Consider the following 24,868-nt stretch of genomic DNA (forward strand, 5'->3'; position numbering starts at 1 on the left):
CAGCTAATGCAGCAGGTTTCACCCTCCCGCCTCCAGCATGCTGCTCCCTAGTCCTGAGCATAAGGCATTCTGACTTCCAGTGGCCTTCCTCACGGCAGTAATGGCACACATTCTCTCCTTTTTCAGGCACTCCCCGGTAACCCTTACCTGAAAACCCCCCAAAACGAACAGGGAACTTACTTCCACCATCTTTGTGCACACCAGTCTCCCACAGGCTCACCGGGCAGGCTTTTATGAATGAGCACATACTCATCAGCCGACCCTTCAGCCTCAGTGGCAGTTGTAACTTTACGCTCCGCAAGGTATGTTGCAACTCAACTGGGCAGGGAGTTTTTAAACTGCTCCAAAATTATCAAATTGCACAAACTCTCAAAGTCATCAACATTAGAGGTCATACACCAACAATTGAAATTACTAGTCAGTTCTCTCACGAACTCCATATGTGACTGGTTAACCCTTTTTTCCCACATCCTGAAACACTGCCGTTATGCTTCTGGGACTCACTCATATGCCTTAAGTACAGCAGCCTTGACTGATTTATAAGTTATGTTATCATTAGCTAAAGATGCATACACTTCCTGTGCTTTCCCTGATAACACACTGCAACAGTAAAGTTTGTTCAGAATCTGACCAATTCCTTGCCTTTACAATGCGCTCAAACAGAGAGAAAAACACATCTGGCTCATTCTCATCTCAATCATCTTATCTTAAAATACACATATATCAAGATAATGAAAAAAATTGAAATGGGCACATGACATCGCTATTCATGCACAGGTGCGACAGAGGGCTTGTGGATAAGTTCTTTTCAGTGCTGTGTTCATGTGCACATGGAATAAACCCACTAGCAATAGCCTTAGAGGGCGCAGCCTATAGGAAATAGAACTGCACAACGCATTCTCATTAATGGGTCTGTATGATACCATACGAGAATGTAAGCACACCAAAACGTATGATATCCTATGAAATTAGGAGACCGCCAGCTGGTCAAATGGCGCCGGGTGGTCACGTGACGCCGGCTGGCTACGAGCTTCATGACGCCGAGCGGTAGTTGCTTGTTTAAGCTGCTACAGAGCTTGTGAAGCCAGCTACAGGCCTCCGTTGTATCAGCGGTAGTTGGTGGTTCAGTTACCCGAAAATAGGTGACTTTGAGCCGGGTACAAGGCACTGCGAGCTGCCGGTCGTTTTGGCGGACATTACGGTTACATTTAGTCCACAAAATATGACTGTTTTGCCGCGACGAAAGTTACAATTAGGCACCAAATGACTAGTTAAGATTAGGGGTGGTACGGTTCATGAAAAAACATCTGAACCGTTCGGTTCGCTTGTCTCGGTTCGGAGCGTGTGTGCGCCGCACGGTTCGTCAGTACACTGTTAATGTGCACTCACCACTTACTGCCTTAGTGCCCACTTTTGACACCTATGTTAAAACACTTACCGGAAATGACGAGCGGGATGAGCGTGACGAACGCAACACATAGCAGCTGATTGGACGAACACGTCATGTGGGTCTTGCTGCTCCCGAATTTCAAAACAGACTCCAGTGGCGTCTCGTTCTGAATACGATCTCGTATTTTAAGAAAACAGTTCACCGAAACGTGTTTCTGAAAACATTTTAAGCGAGAAATAGGCCATACAGTTGCTGAATCTGTGTTTTTTTGATCGACAAAGGTCAGTTTAAAAGATTTTCGTCAGATTTTGAGAGGCGGCGAGCTGAGCCGACCGCTCCTCAAGTGGAGTGTGGAATGCTGCAGGTCACGTCACGTGTATAAATGTCAAGTGGGAGAGATAAGGAAGGCTGCCCGGAGCTGGAGTATGCGCCAGCGTCGTATAAGTCTGGTGTGTGGGAACATTTTGGATTTCATGTTACCTATGATGACAGCGGAAATAAAACAATAGATAGAACTGCCACTGTGTGCAAGCATTGTGCAACATGCATTCAATATGTTACTTTTAGCTATATATCATATGCTGAAGTATATTTCTGGAGTGTTAAAGATTAAAAGAAAAAATAACAAGAACAGAACCGAAAACCGTGACCCTAAAACCGCGATACGAACCGAACCGTGGGTTTTGTGAACCGTGCCACCCCTAGTTACGATTAGGAAAAAGATTGTGGTTTGGAATAAAACACTCCTAAGGAACACACATTTCCTGGGCGAAAGACTTTAGTTTTCCACAGGAAGTGAACTCCGCTCCCTGGCTTGAAAGTCCTCTATGTTAACGCCCACCCCGACCTCCTGTCGGCCAGCTGTGTTCTCATACAGCGGCCGTCAATGTAGTGAATACAGCAAAACGTGGAATGCTTACGAATTACAGTGCTTAACTTTTCGTAGCTTTTTGAACGAATGGTTCATGAGAACAGGCTGAACTGCAGCCTTACAGCAAGCAGCCAACTACTTTTTGGCTGGACCGCAGGATCAGGCCTATGACCTCAAAACTCGCTCTGTCACTGAGTAATAAAGTTCCACCATTGGTCGGAGTGAGTGTGATATCATGAATGTTGGTGTTTTCTCATTGGCTGTTGCCTTTTAAAAATGTATTGGCACGACACAGGCTTTTACATCCACTATCGCCCATAGTAATTCTAATGTTTTCAACTGTTAGCCATTTTCAAATGTTTAAACCTGGCAGTGTTAACCTTACAGTAGTACTCAACACTGACTACTGCAGATGTTTCCTGATGTTGATACATTTTCGACATCAACAGCATTTTGGCCGCTGGCAAACATTCTTTGCATTGCATGGTTATGTTGAACACTTCTCAGATTTTTGTATGAAATGTTTTTCCAGCACTCAAATGCCTTTTTCATCCGTAGCCCTACATATACATACAACATATAGTCTATATTTTTACAGAAAATATTCAGATGTAACCCCCAATGTAATCATGAACATTTTCGTAGGTAGGCTAACTGTAATTTAATTACACATTTTTCCCAGTAACTGATTACAGTTACCTTTAGTTTGTAAATGCCATTACTAGTTACTCCCCAACACTGTGTACTATACATGGATGAAAAATAATTTCCATTTTTACTAGCCTAGGTCGCCTAGTTGAGGTCTTTGCAGATGACAGCAACTATATTTTTGAGTGTTGACAGTGTGTTAGAACTCAACCTTTTCAGTTAAAGTGCTCATATTATGCTAATTTTCAGGTTCATAATTGTATTTAGAGGTTGTACCAGAACAGGTTTATGTGGTTTAATTTTCAGAAAACACCATATATTTGTTGTACTGCACATTGCTGCAGCTCCTCTTTTCACCCTGTGTGTTGAGCTCTCTGTTTTAGCTACAGAGTGAGACATTGCACTTCTGTATACCATCTCTGTTGGGAGTCGCACATGCGCAGTAAGTACTGCTAGCTTGTCAGTTGCAGAGTATGAAGGAGTGCCACGCTAGCAGCTAGGCGAGCATTATAACGTGTGTTACAAAGTGACGCATGTTTGTCACGGAAGTAAAGGCTGGACTACAATAGAGCTGTTTGGAGCAGTTTGTGAACAGTGTTTTCTGTTGGAGATGGTAAGTCCCTTTGGAGTGAACTTTGGGCTTTTTCACTTTGTAAACCTATAACATGCACAAAAAAGATATATAACACAATAAAGGAAAGGGGAAAAGCCAAAAAGCACATGAGCATTAAAGTTCAGAAGTATTAGTAACAAATGTATTTAAAGTATATATATATATATATATATATATATATATTGTAATTGTCACGTTTCATGTTTTCTGTTTCCTGTTTTATTTTGAAAGTTCTCTGTTCTCCCTTGTGGTGTCTTGTGTTACTTCCTGTTATTGATTTCCCCGCCTGTGTGATTACCTGTCCCCTCCCTAATGTGTTGCACCTGTGTCTCATTGTCCTCCCTGTCTGGTGTATTTAAGTTCAGTCTTTGTCGTGCATTGTGGGTCCACTGCCTGTGTGAGCTCGACAGTAATATATTCCAACATTAATTTCTAAACAGAAAATAATTAATTCAGTTTTAAACATTTGTCTGCAATCAGTGGACATATGTGTGGCAATAAAGATGTGAACGCTGTAAACTCTTAAATTAGATGCTTATTTAAAAAAAAAAAAAAACATGGTATTTAATAAAATATAATTCTACACTCATTTAGGTTTTGTGAGTCAAAGTGATTATTGATGTGAACCATATGGAAAATTACATTAGAAAGATTTTACAAATGTTTTAAAGTTGTAGAAATAACTCTTTTTGTTTTTGACAGCTTTCAGGAAATAATTGAGAGGACAGGGATTGATCATCTGTTCACAGCTGAACTGGTGAGTAAAATATAGAGGATCTTCAGACTTAAGAGCGATATTTAAATGTTAAATAGTTTAAATTGAGTCAGCTACAGTCCTGTTGAGACTAACTAAAGAGTGGTGTTGACAGGCCTGGACCACAGCGAGACTCTTCTGTCTCAGTCAGATGGAAGAAGAGCTCCTGGAAGAGCTGGACAAAGAAAAGTGTCTTTCCCAGCTGTTCAGCAGGAAGGTCACACTGGAGGGCCTTCAGATGTTTGTCACAGTTGTCCACCCAAAAGCAGAAAATGATACACAAACCTAAATTTCAGCCCTCTACAGCAAGCTGCTGAAAATCTTTGGTAGCATTCAGCGGCCCACTCTCTGCAGGGGACGCAAAACCAGCAGAGCTCTTGGAGCTGGAACAGAGTGCTGCGACGCTGGTACCAGAGGTGGTGGACACTGCTCTTAAGTTCCTCCTGGAAGAACCAGAGCGGGAAAACAAGAGTGAAGCCGCCAATGCTGAGATTGGCAAACTGCTGACTAACTCAGCATTTCCCTGCCTCTCTCGGTTTGGAAGAGTTTCTAAAAATCCTCTGCTCTGTATCTGCACCAAAGTCAGGCTCACCTTCAACTGTAAGAGGGACTTCTGGAGGAAAGGGAGGCTTCTCTTAAGAGCACTTCCTCGGAGGAGCTGGACATGGGAATCATAGAAGAGAGTAAAACGTCTGCACCAGTCTCTCTGGATGAAGAGGTTGACACTTTGCCAAAAGATGTGACTGAGGACACATACAGAAAAGAGGAAACCTTGGTTCAAGACTCTGCTGTCCAGGATATGGACCACAAAGTGCAGTTTGGTGCATCCAGCCAGGCTCACCTTCAGCTGGAAGAGGGAGAAGAGGGAGGCTTCTCTTAAGGTCTTTTTCTCAGAGGAGCTGGAAGAGGGACTTGTGGAGGAGAGGGAGGCTTCGCTACAAGTCTCTCTTGAGGAGATGGCCACCATGTTAAGCCTAGCTGATGGTGACACATCTTGGGTCATACTAGAGACCATTGTGGCTGTGCACTTGGATGAACTGTAAGTACTGCAGCAGGAGGAAGTGGAGGTATATGAGACACAGGACTTCCTTTCTGTGGTTTCCGTAAGATGATGACATGTTGCTTTCGTGTTTAGACTAAGCAATAAATCACAGCACTCCCTTTGCAATAATATTGTTAAATACATTCAATAAAAACTATTAATTTTAAGTCATTACTCATTCTCTCTGTAGTTATTATGTACTGTTTTTGCATAGGTGTCAATTTTGAGTAATAATCCATTCAACATGCCTCATAAATGCAAATGAAAACAAGTTAAATGTTACACAAATGGACATCGGTGTCCAAAAAAAATTCTCTAATTTTCAACATGAATTCCAAAAACCTCAATGAAACATGCAGGTATATACTGTACAATTGGTTTGATTCAGGTAGCATCTTTTAAAATGTCATACTACTTGTCAGTCAGTATTTCATTCCATTGCTTACATACAGTAGGCCATATGCAACTAAAAAAATCAGCTGACTGGACAGGTGTGTGTGTGTGTGTGTGTGTGTGTGTGTGTGTGGTCTATTACAGTTTGGAGTCAGTGAGTGAAGCAACTAATGGATGCTCCAGAAAAATACTTTAATTTTGTAAATAAGGCACACACAAAAACGTATTTGAATATAATTAGTTTTTGTTCTGCACCAGCAATTACTGGATAATGGATATAATGGATGTGCACAACAAATTGCAAATTGGACACGTTCTTGGAGACGTTGAAGACTTTCTTGGGTTTCACATTTTTTAAGTCAAAGTAGTCTTTATCCATGACGTTGGTATTCACTCTTTTCAGCCAGATGTCCGTTACCTTCCGTCCGTTTTGTGTTGAAATTTTAAACTCCGGTGGATTTCTGAGGACTATGGTTAACTGCTCCTCAGATCTCTGCAGGGTAAATCCAGACAGCTAGCTAGACTATCTGTCCAATCTGAGTTTTCTGTTGCACGACTAAAACAACTTTTGAACGTACACATGTTCCACCAAAACAAGTTCCTTCCCGAGGCTTTTTGCAGCAGCACCGTGGCTTTTCCCGGTGTCTAGCACCGCTAAGTGATTGGTTTAAAGAAATGCCAATAAACCACATCACGTTTTTCTCCCAACATAGAATGCTGTGTGGACTAGCCAGACCCTCTTTCGCAGCGCTGTGGAGGAGGGTCTGGCAAAGCAAGACTAAAGGCCCAGACACACAGAGCCAACAGCCAAACGTCAGCAGAAAAAGCAGTTGGGCTGATCGGTCTCCCCAAATTGATCAAAAAAGTACCTCGGAACACACCAAAGCGACGAGACGCAATACATCTTCATAACAGCAGGCGGCGCTAATCTCTATTGTCGCCCAAAAATGAAAACCGGCAGCTGATTGGACAAATGCATCATGTGGGTGTTGTTTCTCCGGAAATTCAAAGCCAGACTGTCATGGCGGCTTATTCAGAATATGATCTCATATTGTACTAAAATAGTTCACCTGAAAACATTCTAAGTGAGAAATAGGCCGTGCAGTTGCTGAATCTGTCTTAATTTCAGATCAACAAAGAGATTTTCATCAGATTTTGAGAGACTCTAGTTACGCTCATTCCGCTCCCCGTTTCCGGGTTAGCACTCTACCAATCAGATGGGTCATTTGAGTCCGACTGCCGGCAGTGCCCGCCCCGCCGATTATACATGTCAAATCGGCCAAAATGAAGGACGACAGCCTCTCGGACGGATGACGGTACGGAACATTCTCTTAATACATCCATGCATGGAACACACCGAACAGACTCGAGTCACTGACCTCGCCAGACTGTCCAACGGCCGATTATCAGCTCTGTGTGTCCGGGCCTTAAGTCGAAGTGATGGCGATATTGCCAGGAATGGAAGGCTTTTTGGAGGGACTGCTGCTTCTTGCTGCATGATAGCACGACGAGCCTGCCGGTGTTAGTTGGCTAACATTAGCTTGTTAACTCCACCTTAACGTTACCTCCTCGCCACATCATTCACAGAAAACGAGCCGAATACAGTTGTCACTCGTGGCGATAGCAATGTGCTTTGTGTGGATGAAGCATGAAGTTAATTTGATTTAGCAACCGGCTCTCTGCCTCGTAGCGTTACTACTCCACTGCTCGTTTGTCCGTTAGTTATTATAAAACTTCAGCTCCGCGACTTGCCGGATTAAATATCAGTTAATAATCAACTGTAAAGTACCTACGCCTTTTTAAAGGATCCCTTGGTAAATCAGCCTCTGCCGGGTAGAAAGTGTATAAAAATAAATAAATAAAAAGTTAACACCAAGTTTAGTGGCAAAATCCATTGTTATGTCTACAAAATAATTTTACCTCTGGTCAAAATATTGACTTAGAATCGGCTTAGTATCTCAATATATTGTTGTGTCTACAAAATAATTTTATCTCTGGTCATGTATATATATGTATGTGTGTGTGTGTGTGTGTGTGTGTGTGTGTATATGTGTGTGTATATATATATATATATATATATATATATATATATATATATATATATATATATATGTGTGTATATATGTATGTATATGTATATATATATGTATCTCAATATATTGACAGTATCTCAAAATATTGACAGTATCTCAAAGCAATGAGAACATTTAAAATATCGACTTAGTATCTCAATATATTGACTTAGTAACTCAGAATATTGACTAGGAATCTGAAAATAATGAGAAACTTTAAAATCTTGACTTAGAATCTCAATATATTAACTTCTGCACACCGGTGTGCAAATTATTACTTTGTATTATGGAGTCTGGATATCCTTTTTTCTTGTTGAAGGGGAAATCTATTCTTGGGACATGTTTGTTTCTAGTGTTTCAACTGAATTTTATTAATGTTGATAGTGTTTGGATGCTTTCAACGGTTTGTTCTAATTCTGCATTAGCAAAACACAATTTTTTTTTTTTAATAAAATGATAAATCTTTACCCGGACATGTGACTTTTGTGCATGGACAAGTGAAACGTAAATGTACTTGTCCAAAGGACAAGTGCATCAAAAAGTTAATGTCAAGCCCAGAGTGTAACCTACTATATCTAGAATTATTTGCAGTCGTAACGGGCAAAGACTTCATCTCCCACAAAACCTTGCCTTCCATACTATCAACTGACGTAACGTCCGGTAGTGCTGTTGGCGGGCAGAACGGGATCGGTGCTGGTTGTTAGCGACGCTGAGGCTATTGTGTTATTCAGTTGCACATTGAGAGAAAGTCGACCCAAAGCACGCCACACTCACTCTTTGGGTAGTTGTGTGTATCCTTTGGCGCGTCTTGGGCTTGCTACTCGCCTACAACAGACGGTCAAATAACGGTGTTTTCACTCGGGCCTACCGTAAGCCCATACAAGCGCTCCGAAGCATTCTCTGTAAAGGTAAGGCTCAGCTAGCAGCAGAGGGGAAACACGCCAGCCATGTTGCCCTGTGGTTTTAGGGGGCTGGCCGCCTGGCTCGTCAGGCTTTGATGAATTGCAATATATTGCGGACAGATCAAATTAAACGGAATTGTCCGAGCCTACTTTGGCATTCGTTTACTATTTAGTTAATGCACCGCGCGAGGTACAGCATGCACAGGCATGCTATAAAAATGATGTGCAGCTGGCTTCGACGCTGCTCATCTGAAACTGGACGGGACAGATGGGCGTTGTGTGCCGTTACTGCAACTTGTAACGTTAGTCATACCAACCATTATATTCTGGAATTGGGGTTTAATTGGCCCACATGTGTGGGCAGTTGCTGCAGTGTGTTTTTTTCTGTGGAAGCAGTGTGCAAATCACGTTTGTTCTAGATACATGGGGTGGGGGGGGGGGGCGTTTTTCTTCCCCGCTACCAAACCATATTAACGTCAACGGCGTGTGGCGTAGAACCGCTCAGCAGACACACTACAGATGTAACAGTTAACGGCACACTGAGTAACGTTAGGCTTTTCCTGGAAAAAAAACAAAACAATGTATAGACAGTATTACTCCCTATCAGTCATCACGTATGACTCACTAAGTGAGTGGCGGTGTCTGTATTTTCTTATTTTGCTGTGTTTGTGGCGTTTTTGGGTGTCAGCCTCGATATAAACGTAGCGACCAGGTGCCAGATCGTAAGCAGGCATCCAAGAGGAAGCAATGAAAATGGCGGACACCGCGCCGGAAAAAAACGCAAATATAGCGAAGCGAAACGCCAAGCGGACAATACTTGTTCCAAAACGATAGTGAATCTGTTGCTGCGGAGCACCATAAACTTAATTTAGCCGAGGAGGAGGGGTCAACTTTGAATGTTGTTTACAAACTGCAACAGACGAATCCAACTCATTCTGCCTTTATAGTGTTTGTGAGAGCCAGTCCTTTCTTTGAATGGTTCAGCTCTTATCTGGTGGTGACCCCTCCCCCCTTCTTTCCCTGTACACTCGGGTTTCAGCTTTTTTGCTCCCCTGGCTGGCCTAACATGGCTTCCCCTTGGCTTTTGATCTGGGTTCGAATAGAAGTCTGCAGGCCTAACAAGAGTCTTTCAATTTTTTCCAATCAAAAATTGAAGGACTTTGAAGTCTCCTGATAGGCCATCAGTCCAATTATTAAGCAGATCAGGTGTTAGCCAAATAAGACCAATCCTCATTAAATTATTTATCATCAATGTCATCATAAAATTAAGTTTTTACTATGTCAGTTTTTTTTCATTGAGTCACGGTAGGCCACTGACTGTTTGTCCCTGATGTACACTACTGGTCAAAAGTTTGGGGTCACTTAGAAATTTCCATTCCACTCCATTATAGACAGAATACCAGCTGAGATCAGTTGCATTGATTTTTTTTTTTTGTTTTTTTTTTTTTTTCAATCAGGGCAGCAGTTTTCAGATTACATTATGTGCTCACATAATTGCAAAAGGGTTTTCTCAGTTAGCCTTTTAAAATATCAGATTAGTAAACAGAATGTGCCTTTGGAATAGAGCTGGGCAATATATTGATATTGTGATATGAGACTAGATATCGTCTTAGATTTTGGATATTGTAATACGACATAAGTCTTTTCCTGATTTTAAAGGCTGCATTACGGGGAAGTCATGTACTTTTCTGAACTTACTATAAGTTGTAACTGTTCTATTATTTGCCTTTACCTACTTAGTTATTGTATCCACATTACTGATGATTATACAAAATATTTTGTGAAAGCACCGAGGTATTTGGTCCAGAATATCATGACCCATGATCCCTCGGCTGCTGAAAAAAATTCTAGAGGATATACTGTCAGGTATCGGCGACGGTAAAAATGTGAACGGTTAACTGTTCACACAATACGGTTAAGTGAGCTATTTAAATTAGCTGCATACGTATTACCCTGTGTAACATTACTATGTAGGGATGTCACTATACCAAAAATCTAGTATTCGGTACCGATACCAAAACATGTACATGATACTCAATACTAAAGTAGATACCACGGTGTGTTTTAAAAAGAAAAAAAAGGGGACGAAAATAATACTTTACATTAAAAACATTAATTCCTTTATTTAGATATTGGGGGGGGGGGGTGTAGCAGCGTCATGTCACTCTTCTTTCAGTGTTTTAGTTTCAACTTTCTGTTATGGTGTGGAGTGGAGGGGGCAAGGAGAGTCTTCTGGACCCCACAGCCCGTTGCTTTGAAGCCTGGCGTCACCACACGGCCAGCGTACCGTACTGTCTTTCACACAGCCAGCGTACGGTACTGTCTTTCACAGATAAAGTTAACTGATGTTATAGAGGTCCGTTAAAACTAGGGCTGAACGGTTTATGAAAATCTTAATTGTGATTTTTTTTTTTTTTTCAAAAATATTGCGATTTTAATATATGCGATTATTTTTTAAGCTCTTTGTCTTCCGTATTATTCAACAAAGACAAGCAATACATTATTGTATAGTATGAACAACACAACTACTTCAATCACAGTAGTAGTAGTATTTAGATTATTTAATTATTTACTGTAATAAACATATGTAAACATGTGGATTGCACTCTTTTTAAACACTGTCTTTGAACTTTACTAGACAGTTAAATAAGTAAAAATATAGAATATACAGTATATACAATGGCGTTTTTTTTTTTTTACAGTGCACACAGAGGAGCTGCCTCCCTCCCCTCATGAAGTTGCGTGCATGATAGCGTCAACGTTGCACTTGCTCAGAGAGGCTATCGTTATGTTAGCAGTAGAATGCTGCTGCTGGTCTTGTCGTGGGATTAACTGTACTAATAAAACTGTTAAAACAACGCAGCCACGCTGCCGTGAAAGCTCCCCGAACATCATTAATCAGAGTCCGGTTGTTACCCCTCTCAGTGGCAGCTCCTCCACTCCATATCTTTATAACGGCGCTAACCGCTAATCGTTGCTAACCGAGCCTTCAGTTCTGCGTACCTGTATCCATTAACTGCATGTATGGACTCAAGCCCGAGTAAAACCCTTCATTATATTAAAATGGCTGTAAAAGTTTTAAACTACAACTCAGTTGTTTGAATGACAGAAATCTGCTAAAGGTACGGCGTAGTTCATGCTTTCTCTGCAGAGTGCAGACTGATTTGCTCTCGCGAGTCACGTCACCAAATCGCAGCCTTTGCGATTAGGAAATCGCGTTTTAACATATTGCAATATTATTGCAAATGCAATTAATTGTTCAGCCCTAGTTAAAACGAGCACTATTAGAGCACATGTTAGGTTGTGATAGACAACGGCAGAGAGAAATGGACTCACTTGCGGTTTGGGAGTTCCAGGTGAAGTCGTCGATGTACGGTAAAGCCAGAAGCTGAATGCGGTCAAGCCGTACAGGGAGATGAGGGGCTATTCACTGTTTTTCCGTGCTGGTCGGTGTTCTTCAGCATTTAGCGGCATTCTAGAACATTTTTAACGTTAGGCGTGTATACTGCCCCCGTCAGGTCTGGAAGGATTGCATCCCCCGGTACCTGGAAAGATGAGAACCGGCACGTTTTCAGAATTTTGGTACCTAGTATCGGTTCTCGTGACATCCCTATTACTACGTCTGCAGCAATCCTGCCATAGTCTGTCCCAAAACATCCCAGTTAGATATAAAATGGCGTGACGTTAAACATATTCTTTGTAAATCTTTACAACTATTCCCCTTGCCCTTGCATTTTCTCCATTCAAACAGAATATTTTAATATAGTAAAACATAGTAAACTATAATTCACCCAAACCTCCCATTAGTTATTCTAACCCTTGTATCGTTATCTCTGTATGTTTCCCCCTTGGGTCTACCAAAGGTGCCCTCAGCAGACGTCAAGCTGGCGACCGTAGCAGGAAAGAAGGGCAAGAAGGCCGAGGAGGAGGAGCAGCCTGCAGCACCTCCTGCAGCTGCAGCAGCAGAAGCAGCAGCGGCACCACCAGCACCAGCAGCCGCCGCCACAGCAGCAGCAGCAGCAGAGGAGGAGGAAGAGGAGGAGTATGTGGTGGAGAAGGTTTTGGACCGCAGAGTGGTGAAGGGAAGAGTAGAGTTTCTGCTGAAATGGAAGGGGTTCTCAGAGTAAGTATGAGTCTATACTATTAATACTTGGTGTTCTTGGTCCTGAGATAAGATATATATTTCATTTACAAATTGCAAATAATCTACAGCATAAATTTCGGCATTGTATCATGCCCTCAAAGTTGAAGGTTTGGTATTTTGACACTAAGCTGCAGACCCGTAAATAACCTTACAAAATGGCAATAGAAAAACAGGAATAATATGAATTATCAATTAGACGAGATTTTCTTCTGTCTGCGCTCACCTTTCCAGTGAGGATAACACGTGGGAGCCGCAAGACAACCTGGACTGCCCCGACCTTATCGCCGAGTACATGCAGAAACACAAGGAGAAGGAGGAGAAAAAGAAGGAGGGCAAGAGGAAAGTTGTCAGTGAGGCCTCGGGAGACTCAGAGGAGCGAGGGAGCAAGAGGAAGAAGGAGGAGGTGAGCGAAGGAAAGAGGTTACTCCAGAATCTCAATATTAATGAATGCACAGAGGATTTCACAAATGTATTTTAGGATTTATATATGATTGACTCTCGACATTGCAATATGCACATGTATCCATTGCACCCCTACTATTTTACATGTATGTATGTACGTTTATACATGTAAAATAGTAGGGGTTCGGTTTGGATTACGGTTTTGAGTCACAGATCGGATACATTTTTTGGATCAGCACAAAAAAGGGGGGAATTTAAATGATTTATTAAAAATGTAATAATAACATAACTTATTTCACCAGTAAATTGATGTTAAAGGACAAAAACGGATGAGAAAAGGGTATTTTACAATAACTTTGAATGCACCACAAGGTTTACCCGTTTCAAGCTCATAGCTTTAGCGGCAGACTGTTGGATGTCCCGCTGTTGGAATCCTCTGCAGTGAAATACAGTCACACTTTTACACCGTTTAGCTGTCAGCATTTTAACCGTGTTTAATCCAGCTACTATCTCATGGTTACCTGCTGCCAAGTTTACGTGCTAGCGTTTACTAGCGTCACATGCAGCGATGCTTCTGTTGCCTCTAACGTCTGTTTCGGAGCATCAGAGAGCAGCGCGGGTGTTTTTTAAGTGGCACTGAAATCCGCGTTGCTGTTCCGTCTGGTAGATACCGCTCGTTTAAGCCATATTGGCACCGGATTTTACCATGCACCGGTCACGTGAACAGAAAATTGCATTGCCTGTATCTTTTCACTGCAACCCTCATAGATTCATCAGCCTACTTTAAGTAACAGCGACAGTTTCACACTATTACTATGGTTAAACTTTGCAGTTGATCCGTGGTTCACATTAGGGCTGCACGATATGAGGAAAATATGCGATATTAACAGATAAATAAACGGATATTAAAGTGAACTCAGTTCTGCTGCTTTCAGTATTCTGCTAAAATGCAACAAATTGTTGAATTTAAAACAAATACAAGTAAATCATTTACAACGTTGTTATATTGAATTGAATCGTGAGCCTAAAAATCGATATCCAATCGTGATGATGACCTATGGATGAGTTTCACATTTATAAGCGATAACTATTTTTTTGTGCATTAAACAATATTCTTGTTTTAAAGAGTAATTTATATATAAATCTGGAAATACATTTGTGAATCCTTTTGTGTGCATTCATTAATATTGAGACTGATCTGACTCCATAGAAATCAGCCAGACCAAAGAACAAACAAACACTTTTGTAACTAATCATATACAAAGTATACACACAGGTGCTTTAATGATCATTGCAGCATTATCTCCTACCTGTCTGTTTTTTCTTCTTTGGTCATGCGTTCTCTTGTTCATGTACTTCCTGTCTGCAGGGTGAGAAGGCCCGAGGTTTTGGCAGAGGTCTGCAGCCGGAGAGGATTATTGGAGCGACAGACTCCAGTGGAGAGCTAATGTTCCTCATGAAGTGGTGGGTCTACACTGTCAGTTTATAAAGGTCCAGTGACACGGCTTTAATAAATGAACAAGTGCAGTGCCTGTTGAAAGACGCGCCTGTTGGGAACGGGCCGATTGCTTGGCCTCCAGTATTGCCTGCTCTGCAAACAACGTTACCACTTCCGTGGGTCCTGAGCAATAAACTGCCATGACATAGTTGCGTTCCCTTAGCTTGAAAAGTCTTGAGTTTGCAACAATGTAGCATTTCCGGTCTGTCTTTCTTTACTGTACTTAAATGTACTGTCACGAGCGACGGAGAGCGAGCTGTACCCAGCATGCTGTTCAGCGGTGTAAAGGTAAAAGGGGTCCCTTCTCAATACACAACAGAGTAGAGTGTTTTCTTAATTCCATTGCTTGGTTTACATTCATTTTCAACCACACAGCTACAAATGCAAATCAACAGAAAACCCTGAAATTAAACATTATTTAACAAGTGTATTGTTGCGGCTCTGATGTACAGGCTGACCGTGCTCAGTAACTCACTGACGGCATGTTTGAAAGCACAGCCGCAACGATGTCATAAACGAAGTAACTTTAGTTTCAGCCACCATGCTAACAGGCATTCTTAACTTCGCCAAACGGTGATGTCACTACTTGTAAGGCAGTTTATAAGCATCCTGTTTCTTGCGGATTTACCCGTTAATGAGAATACAGCTATTAGAAGTTAACATGAAGTCGAAGCGGACTCTTGACAGCTGGAGGGCAGTAAACATTCACATTAGCTGTCTCTATAGTAATCTCCCAGCTGAGCTACTATAACTCGCGACGCAGTTAGGAAACAAGAACAAGCTAACGTTAATTAATGATCACGTAATAATTTTGGATAGATAGATAGATAGATACCAGTGTTTAATTAATGAGCTGTATGGCTCATTGTGAGGAAGTGACTGGGATCATTCTTTTTTTTTGTGTGTGTAAGGCAACATCGTTATAACGTGCACCTGACTGCACCATGAGTTTACAAGGGGCATCTTCTTTTACATCTTTCTTTTTTACTACTTTCGTCTGATGAAACGGACCAGGTGGCAGGCATTAAGTAAAAAATGTAGAAATGGCCAATATTCTCGCTGATGGTATCGTTTGCTTATGTAGATCATATGGAGGCATCGGTATCAACTTGATGGTTTCATAACCAGTTTAAAAACTCCTTGTAGTAACTTTAATGCTGCAGGCAGTCCTGCCTACCTGGAGCAGATGACCAATCATAGAAGGCTGGCTCAGGGAAACTGTTGAAACCACAGTGTTCAGGACAGTGGGAAATCGAATTGTTTTAGCTCACGGGGATTTCTCTGAAACACGTTTACCTCATTATTTGAAGCTCTGGCCACATTTAACATGAAAATCCGACATACCTTTATAGATATGACATAGAATACAGAAAAGCATAATAGTTCACCTTTAATTGAGGCTTAAACCTTCAGTTTGTGTTAATTGTTGATGGAAATAAATGGTGAAGAGCCCATTGTCTAAAACTCGTTTTCCTTTCTTCCTTTTACCTACCTCTGCATCACTTCCTCCTCTATTGTTTCAATTTTTTGTCCCCCCCCCCCCCCCCCTCTACTCTTTCTGTTATATGTCTCTCTCTTTCTCCTCTCTCCTCCCATTTATACTTTTTCTCTTGAATTAAAATAAACAGGAAGAACTCGGACGAGGCCGACCTGGTCCCAGCCAAGGAGGCCAACGTCAAATGTCCCCAGGTGGTCATCTCTTTCTATGAGGAACGCCTCACCTGGCACTCCTACCCCACAGAGGAGGAGGAGAAGAAAGAGGAGGAGAAAAAAGACTAGATGAGTGGTGGTGGAGGAGGAGGAGGTGCAAAGAGGAAAAGAAAGGAGGGTGCAGGGTGGGAAATCAACTATTTGCTGGTGAACTGTTAATTGCTGGCATTTGATTCTGGCATCCACTTTGGCAGCGAGAGTGGAGAAAATCCAGATCGTTGGGATTGAACTGCCAATGTAGTTGACAGAGGAAAGCCGTTTGGTTTCCTGCCCTGGAAGGAGACTGGAGTCCTTTCCTCAAAAGATGTTCCCACCAGTATCTTGACTGAAAATGTCATTTGTGTTTTTAAGAGGTATGTTGAAACGTAGTCTCTCTCTCTTTTTAATGTTTTTCCCTCATCAAGAACATGTCACCTTATGGGAAATGGTGCCTTTCTTCTGCTAGTATTCCTCCTTGGCGTCCCAAGCTGAATATTAAACTAAATACAGTGAAAAATGACTATAAAAGTATTTGTCCCCCACATTTGGTGACAGGTGCCTGGTGTTGGAAACACAGGGTTACAACAGAAGCTGTCGAGCTACCTCTTTAACATGTATGAAGTAAGCTGAATGTTTGGCCGTGGCTGGCAGGTTTGTCTCCTCCCAATCACCAATCCTCATTTATCTAGGAGAGCATACACTTCCCATCATGCTTTGCCAGGATACATTGGAGGGAACTTCTTTTGGAAGGGAATGAAGTGAGGCAGGGTATTATGGAGGAGGGAAAGAATGGACAGAAACCATTTGTCTATTTCAGTATCGGTTCTCTTTGTGCCACCTGAATTCTCATTGTTTTCTATGTTCTTTTAATTGAAATTCTCAAACGCCAAACGACTGTACATTTCCCTCTGACGTGGGCAGTTTTGACAGACGAGTTTCATCTACATGAAAAGGCTTTGTCCTTGCGTGTCCTACCAGCCAATGTGGCAGCCAACCAGCCAGTGTTCAAATGCCCCAAGCTTGTAATTTGCTTCCTGGTCTATTCTTGTATTAAAACTAATGAACAAGTCTGTGTTTTATCCCTATCAATATACCACAACGATTAGTTGAGGTTTTGTGCTCATTTGATGGAGTTTCAGAGGCAAACCTGTAGCTTTTCTGTGAATGTAGAACTGTCGATCCGCCGTGTTTCGTGTGACACAATCATGTATTGTGTGTATAAATCAGGACATTGTACTCTCCTAATGTGTTTGAGAAAGTCTTGCTATTTTCTTGAATACAGTCAGAACAGCAGTTAATCATGTGGCACAAGTAAGCAACTTACCAGCCATTGTCACTTGTTGACTAGGCAGTATTTGTCTAATAGGAAGCCACCAGGGCTGGAAGCAAAATGACAACTTACAGAAGGAATGATGCTATGTAAGTGTACAGACTCCAGTTAATTTCCTGTCAGCTGTGGCTGTTTTGACTCCAAACTTCTCATGCTATTTCATCAATTTTATCAAATCAGTTTTTAATGGAACCAAGGCTGGTTGGATACCCGCCAGCTTGGCTGGAAGATAAAATCAGCATCTGTCAGGTTGTAATTTTCCACACTGATGGTGACGGCCACACTGGATGACATCGGGCGAAGAGTTGCCTGCTTGAAAAAGCTGAGAGATGCCCTTTTAACTTGTTGATTACGGGGGCCAAGCGCCAGGAATCAACCGAGAATGATTCCCACACAAACGCATCATACAACTAGACTCTGCCGTGCTTTAAATCTGCAGGTTTCCACTTCCAAACACACGGTGTGTTCAGCACAGAGCTCAGCGGTGTGGTGCTTAGTTGGAGTGAAACCCTGCAGGCTCTCTGCCTTTCTTTATAGTTTTCTTATCCCTGATGTGAACTTACCAGAGCACCGCTGTCCTGCTAAAGTATATTTTTTTAATCCATTGCTTCTGGAAATTAGATACAGGGTTTTGTAAAAGCAAGTCAGATTTAATGTGCCCCTTTTTTTATTTACACGGTGAACTTTTGTTTAGGACACCAAATTTGCGAGAGTAGGTACACAGTGCATGCTTAATATACTGAGCTGCTATTGCAAGCTTTTCTGAACATTTTTTTCTGAGACATAAAGGCACCTCCTCCTTTTGATAATGTTGTGCTCAGTGTCAATGATCCCCCCCCGCCCCCCCAAGTTTGACCAAAAGTTAACTCTCACATTAACATGAGTTGGGCAAGAAAACTATCAGTGTGGGAAATTGACAACACGTGTGTTGGGAAATTGTTGGCTGTAGTTTGTACATTCATCTACTCTGCAGCCATGTTGGCAGGGAGCCATGTTTGGGTAACGGTGAAAGTGGCGTGTTAATTCTCCTGCCACTTTGGCTGCTAGGTGGAGGTTTCCTGAGGAGACCGCAACTCTGTAGATAACATGCTCTGTAACTTACCACAGCTGGGTTTTTACTGCTAATGGAGGAGATGATTGAGAGTACGTTTAAAATCATAGTCATTTCAACTCTTGTTTTTAAACATTCACACACACACACACTCAGCTACATGCGTGTGTTTTCTAGGCTTTTTATTTCATTTTATTTTAGCTTGTGCTGCCCGGGCAACACTCAAGACATGATTCAGCACACTTGAGAGTATTTCTTGGTTCCTCTTGCTTGCAGACCATCCTATGTTTAACATGTTGTGATATTTGCATAATAAAACCGGAGGGAACTTTTGAATTCATGAATGCATGATTAACATGGCCACTTCATATGGGAGTTCTTTCTCCGCTGCCTGATGTTTCTCAGCGTTTTATGTGTTGATTGTAGCCCGGCTGTGCTTATTTCTTTGTATACTGTATTAAAAGCTAGCATAGTAGCTTCCTCTGTTAGCAGACCCGGGTTAGTGAGTACATCCCCCTAGCAGAACGGTATTCTAATTTCCAGTGGACATTGTCTCTCTGCTTCACCTCGTACTGCATCATGTCACAATTTGCCAACACTGCAACATTTAATATTTTCCTTTTTCTTACAAAATGTTGTTAGTTATATTGAGACCTAATCCCAAGTGACATGCTATGGAAGACATTTACAAACTCATAAAGCAGCAAGCGTTTTTGAAACGAGCAACCACAGGTTGTGTAACCATATCAAAATTCTCATCCAAGTACTTTATACAAAAAGAAATAGACACACTTGATGTTTTTTTTTTGACCCGTACTTGTCTTCTTCAGACGCTGTGTTAATGTGTAGGACCATTTTTTTTCTTTTTCAAAGTAAGTTGGCCCAGCTGTAAATAGTTTCTAGCATTTGAAGTCAAACCTCTCTGCCTCTAAAATAGCTGTGCTAATGCTGTCACTACTGTGTGTCAGTATCTCTTTGCTGGGTCTAAGCCTACCCTTTCTATTTGTCTGTTTTAACAATATTAAATATATTATTCAGTAAAGTTCTGAAAGGACTTCTGGCCTTTGGGACGTTCTTATTTCTTCACCATATACATCAGTATTATGAGTACAATGTCCTGCACCCTGACTGCCTTCTGTTATACTTCACCATTGACAGGAAGGGGTTGAATTGGTTTCACCTGGGTCTGCTAGTTAGCTTTTCTATATTGTCCCTGAAATGTTTCTCTGTATTTAGCAGATTAGCTTGTGTTGTCCTGTTGCATGTTTATTGGTTTCTCTTGAAATTACTGTCATGGCGAATCTACTTTTGTCTGTTTTGGAAAATAAAGGGTTTTCGTTTTCGTAACTGTACTTCTTAATTAGTCCTTTTTTTGGTTTTAATAGCACACAATAGGACATATGTAACTACCACAGATGTATGTGTCTGTATGTAGAAAGCTGTGTGATAGCTAAAACCAATGTTGGCCTACATTTAGCCTTTTGTTGTTGTTGGTAAGGGTCTGGATCAACGGCAGTACATTTCCAGGATGCGTCAGATTCCCCCACCTTCCCATCTCTGTGTGTTGCCGTTCTCCAAATTCTTTCGCTACTGAATACAACAAACTTCAAGCTAGCAAGCTACACTCTGAAAATGGCCTGCTTGGTTCTTTCAGTGAATGATTGTACAGAAAAATACTTTGCATATCTACAACATGAGACAGGTGTGCATATATGCAAAAAATATATGAAGTTTAATAGTGGGCAACGTTTCGGTACTAGACCATCTTCAGGCAAATGATGTTACATCCTGAGAAGCCATCTTTTGTACGAGGTGACTGTTTTTGTGCACCAATCACCAACTTCCACATGAAATCAGGCATATATACATAACATTTATTCAGATATATCCATTACTATAGCTAGAGCTTCAACTAATACAACACTATAGTAACCGTAATCTATATCATACCAGAGCATTCTATAGTAGATGGATGTCGATTTCTGTAAAATGAATGCACACCAAGGCATATATAATGCGTTCATAGACAGACATATTTCCAAAACCTGCTGGTACCTTATCCATTAATAGAGGAAAAATATCAAACACACGAGTCCTCGCAACTAAATCAAAGGGCTTGATGAATGATTGTAAACATTTACAAAGAATATGTTTACGGCTTTTCCTCTCTAACTGGGATGTTTTGGGAGGGATTGGTGAGATTGCTGTGGACGAAGTACACACGGAGATACCAGTGGTAAGAGCCAATGAGGTTTAACCCTTGTGTTAATTGCCTAAAAATAACATGGATGTACGTTGTATTGAACCCATACAATGTTCTTGCAGGTAAAATGAACGATTACTTCCATTGAATGGTGTTTTATTCAGTTTTAAAGCATTTGAAAACATTTTGTTTTAAAGGTTTTAAAACTGTTTTCCAGACTAAACTTTGACATAAACCAGTCTGTGATTTTACTCAACATCCTCTGAACTAAACTATTAGTCACTCAAAAATGAGGTAATGTCATTTAAATAAGGTTTATTGACCATGAATAAAAAAAATAAATAAAAAAAAACGTAGAAAAAAGTGACAAAATGCTTTTTGTCACTAAATGGGATACTTTTCATAAGATCATCTCTCAACGCAAATCAAACCAGCTATTAGGCTAACTGAAATAAAACCATGCCAGTCTCTATGTATGGTGAAGGGTATGTGATGATGTGGTTGATGGATGATATTTTAATTCCAAAGACCAAGGGAATTTTATCAGGATGCATAGTATCCTGGATCCATGAAATAACTGGCCTTTAAAAATAAAAATCTGCCTGCCTCTATGGGAATTTAACATAGGGGTGTACTTACTTATACCCCCTGTATTTTAAGGAAGAACATTTCTTTATTTACGATACATTATTAATTCACAAAGAAAATTGGTGTCCTTAAAGGTTGAATTTTTCCTCATGTTTTCCAAAAAATGATTTTTTTTTTTATTCCTCTTTTTAGTCAACTTTAGTATGGGTTCAGACACATCCTGTCTCAAAACAATGCTGAAAAACTAGTCCATGCATTTGTTTCTTCCAGGCTGGACTATTGTATTTCCTTACTATCAGGTTGCCCAAATAAGTCCCTGAAGACTCTCCAGCTGATCCAGAATGCTGCAGCGCGTGTTCTGACAAGAACTAAGAAAAGAGATCATATTTCTACTGTATTAGCTTCTCTGCATTGGCTTCCTGTAAAATTCAGGATTGAATTTAAAATCCTTCTCCTGACCTACAAAGCTCTAAATGGTCAAGCACCATCATATCTTGAAGAGCTCATAGTACCTTATTGTCCCACTAGAGCACTGCGCTCCCAGAATGCAGAGTTACTTGTGGTTCCTACAGTCTCTAAAAGTAGAATGGGAGCGAGCCTTCAGCTACCAGGCTCCTCTCCTGTGGAACCAGCTCCCAGTCTGGTCCGGGAGGCAGATACCGTCACCACATTTAAGAGTAAAGTTAAAACTCTCCTCTTTGATAAAGCTTATAGTTAGGGATTGAGGAGTTGCAGTGTACAGCCAAACCGGCAGGGGAGGGTGTGTGACGCAGCACCCCTTCTCTTCTCTGCTTCTCTTCATAGTCATCAGATTAATCTACCATATAAACAATGATATAATCAAAGTAGAGGGAGGCAGGCCAGTACAGCCCGATCCGGCAGGGGAGAGTTCTAGCCCGACAAGGCTCCTCTCCTTAACCTGTCTCCCTTAATTATGCTGTTATAGTTTTAGACTGCCGGGGGACTTCCTTTGACACACTGAGCTCCTCTCTCCTCTCTCTTTCCATCTGTGTGCATCCATGTCCCAGAAATGCTTGTTACTAACTTAGCTCTGGGGTGTTTATTCCCCAGAGTCTTTATGTTTTTTTTTCACCCAGCATGTTTCCTTGGCTTAGGGTGGCACCTAAATCATGGTTGCAGCTGTCCCGGTGGTCCTGTTCCGCGCCCTGCTATGCCCTGTTACACCCTGCTACGCTCTTCAGTGCCCTGCTATGCCCTGCTACGTCCTGTTACGTCCTGCTACGCCCTGTAATGCCCTGCAGTGCCCTGCTATGCCAATAACTACAACTACTATTTCTAGTCATAGTTCTCTCTTTATTATGACTATTATTGCCACTGTTCATCACACCCCCAACCGGCACCGTCAGACACCTCCTACCAAGAGTCTGGGTCTGTCCGAGGTTTCTCCCTAAAAGGAGTTTTTCCTCGCCACTGTCGCACTAAATGCTTGCTCTTGGAGGAATTACTGAAATTGTTGGGTCTCTGTAAAGTATAGAGTGTGGTCTAGACCTACTCTATCTGTAAAGGGTCCTGAGATAACTCTTGTTATGATTTAATACTATAAATGAATTGAATTGAATTGAATAGATTCTTGCATGATCTCATGATGGTGTGGGAATCTAGCTGCCGTGCAAGGTAATGTACTCTCAACTCCAGTCAACAATCTTTTTTTTCTGCCTTTGCACACTGCCAACACTTTAGATATTTTATAAAAATGTTTCTTTAACATCCAAGGTAGTACAGCACAACACCAATTCTGACCTAATATTATAATGATAATATTAGGTCCAGGTCATGTGTTACCTTGTATGTACTAGTATGTTTACTGGTGAGCACCTGATCACAAAACATTGCCACACAATATTTCCCAACTTTACAAGGTGGAAAGTTCCTGTATGCACTGTCTTCAAAACTCAGACAAATACAGCGTCAGTTTCTCAGCTGCAATGCAGGGGCGGAGCCAGACCTTGTAAACATTCGGGGCTCAGCCCAAACTTAGGAGGGGGCCGGGGTCATGCTCCATTTACGGCATCTATTTGCACTATTTTTCAAGCCATTTGATAATAGAATGCCTAAAATCTTTACATCATTTGGGGAAAACATGATAGTTATTTTCACTTCTGCCACCTAAGACGAGGCAAACATTGTCTGATGTTACCATTTTTGAAGTTACATAACATAGGTAAGGGATTTGGCGTGAACAGCATTACTTATCTTGAAACCTATTTTCAGTAGAGTTCCCAGGATGAATGTTGATATGGCCGATGTAACAGAACTTTTGCTCCATTGATTTGCCGGTTCAGTCAGAGAGACTGAGGGGAAATGAACAAAGTTGAAGTTATTTTAAAACCCTAAAAGATTCAAGGCTTTTGATAAAACATTCGGGGCTCGAGCCCCAGAAGTCACACCCTCGCTCCGCCCCTGTTGCAGTAACATATTTCAGATAAACAAAGCCACTGAACTGGCCTGCAGCTTATGTCTTAATTTTTACTGTAAAGGAACATTAATACTGAATTAAAATGAGTGGCTTTCATAGCCCTGATATCTGCTATTCTGACTGTGTAGACACCAGACCGAGGGAACTCAACTGACTCCAAAGAAATACAATTTATTTTCATTTTGTTTTATATTACAGAAAACAACCTTCTTTGAATGCCTACAAGCACAGTGGTATTGATGGGTCATGCAGGACATGCAGGTTATTATTGGTCTTCATAAAATTTAAAGACAGACAGGGTTTTGTTGGTTTCATCTGACTGCATTTCTTTGCCATTTAGATACAGGCATTTGCAGTAGTTGGATTCTAAAATGGGGTGTCCACTATGTAAAACTCTGAACACCTACTCAAACAAGTTCTTGCCTAAAAACAATCCATCATTACAAATTGAATGTGTTTGTTGGAGGTCTGACTACACAGTAGTAACTGCTAGCTTGTTCTCCTGGCTGTGCTCATTCCAAGGAAATTCTAAATTTGCTTTGCTGATAATCATTTATTCATCACTACTACTTTTGAACAGAAGACTCCACTACAACCTAGAATACAGTGTAGATGTATGTATAAATATACCCTTCTTAGCATCAAGAGGTTAAACTGCTGCCATGTTTAATTCCATTTATAGTTTCATCAGAATATCTTTGGAGTTCTGTCTTTCTCAGCCATGTGCACAACCACCAGAGGGTGACATCCTTACTTACATCAATTCACAGATCAGCCTTGAGTTTGGAGAAATGTTTGAATCCAGAGTTACATGTATTTGAAGGCCAAAGCTGTCATTTTT

The 24,868-nt window shown here is 41.2% G+C and overlaps 1 protein-coding gene and 2 long non-coding RNA genes across 3 annotated transcripts; all 3 read left to right on the forward strand.

Moving 5' to 3' along the window:
* Positions 1-3,930: 3,930 nt before the first annotated feature.
* Positions 3,931-4,539, forward strand: LOC118494650. Its single transcript, XR_004896778.1, has 3 exons — positions 3,931-4,082; positions 4,225-4,279; positions 4,392-4,539. It is a non-coding gene; the product is annotated as an uncharacterized LOC118494650 (long non-coding RNA).
* A 66-nt stretch (positions 4,540-4,605) lies between these two features.
* Positions 4,606-5,489, forward strand: LOC118494651. The gene is made up of 2 exons (XR_004896780.1): positions 4,606-5,051; positions 5,321-5,489. It is a non-coding gene; the product is annotated as an uncharacterized LOC118494651 (long non-coding RNA).
* Positions 5,490-7,021: 1,532 nt separating this feature from the next.
* Positions 7,022-20,151, forward strand: cbx1a (chromobox homolog 1a (HP1 beta homolog Drosophila)). Its single transcript, XM_031318544.2, has 7 exons — positions 7,022-7,027; positions 8,569-8,691; positions 12,549-12,808; positions 13,061-13,232; positions 14,601-14,695; positions 16,358-18,208; positions 18,246-20,151. Exons 1-6 carry the CDS (start codon positions 7,022-7,024, stop codon positions 16,506-16,508), a joined length of 807 nt encoding a protein of 268 aa, XP_031174404.1. The 3' UTR covers positions 16,509-18,208; positions 18,246-20,151.
* Positions 20,152-24,868: the final 4,717 nt, after the last annotated feature.

This window comes from Sander lucioperca, chromosome 2 (assembly GCF_008315115.2).
Source record: "Sander lucioperca isolate FBNREF2018 chromosome 2, SLUC_FBN_1.2, whole genome shotgun sequence".
In the NCBI taxonomy this organism is placed as follows: Eukaryota; Metazoa; Chordata; class Actinopteri; order Perciformes; family Percidae; genus Sander; species Sander lucioperca.

Excerpts from the sequence above, each read along its gene's own strand:
- cbx1a (XM_031318544.2), top strand. Across the intron at positions 13,233-14,600 it reads GCAAGAGGAAGAAGGAGGAG|GGTGAGAAGGCCCGAGGTTT; the intron begins GTGAGCGAAGGA and ends TCCTGTCTGCAG. Across the intron at positions 14,696-16,357 it reads CTAATGTTCCTCATGAAGTG|GAAGAACTCGGACGAGGCCG; the intron begins GTGGGTCTACAC and ends TAAAATAAACAG.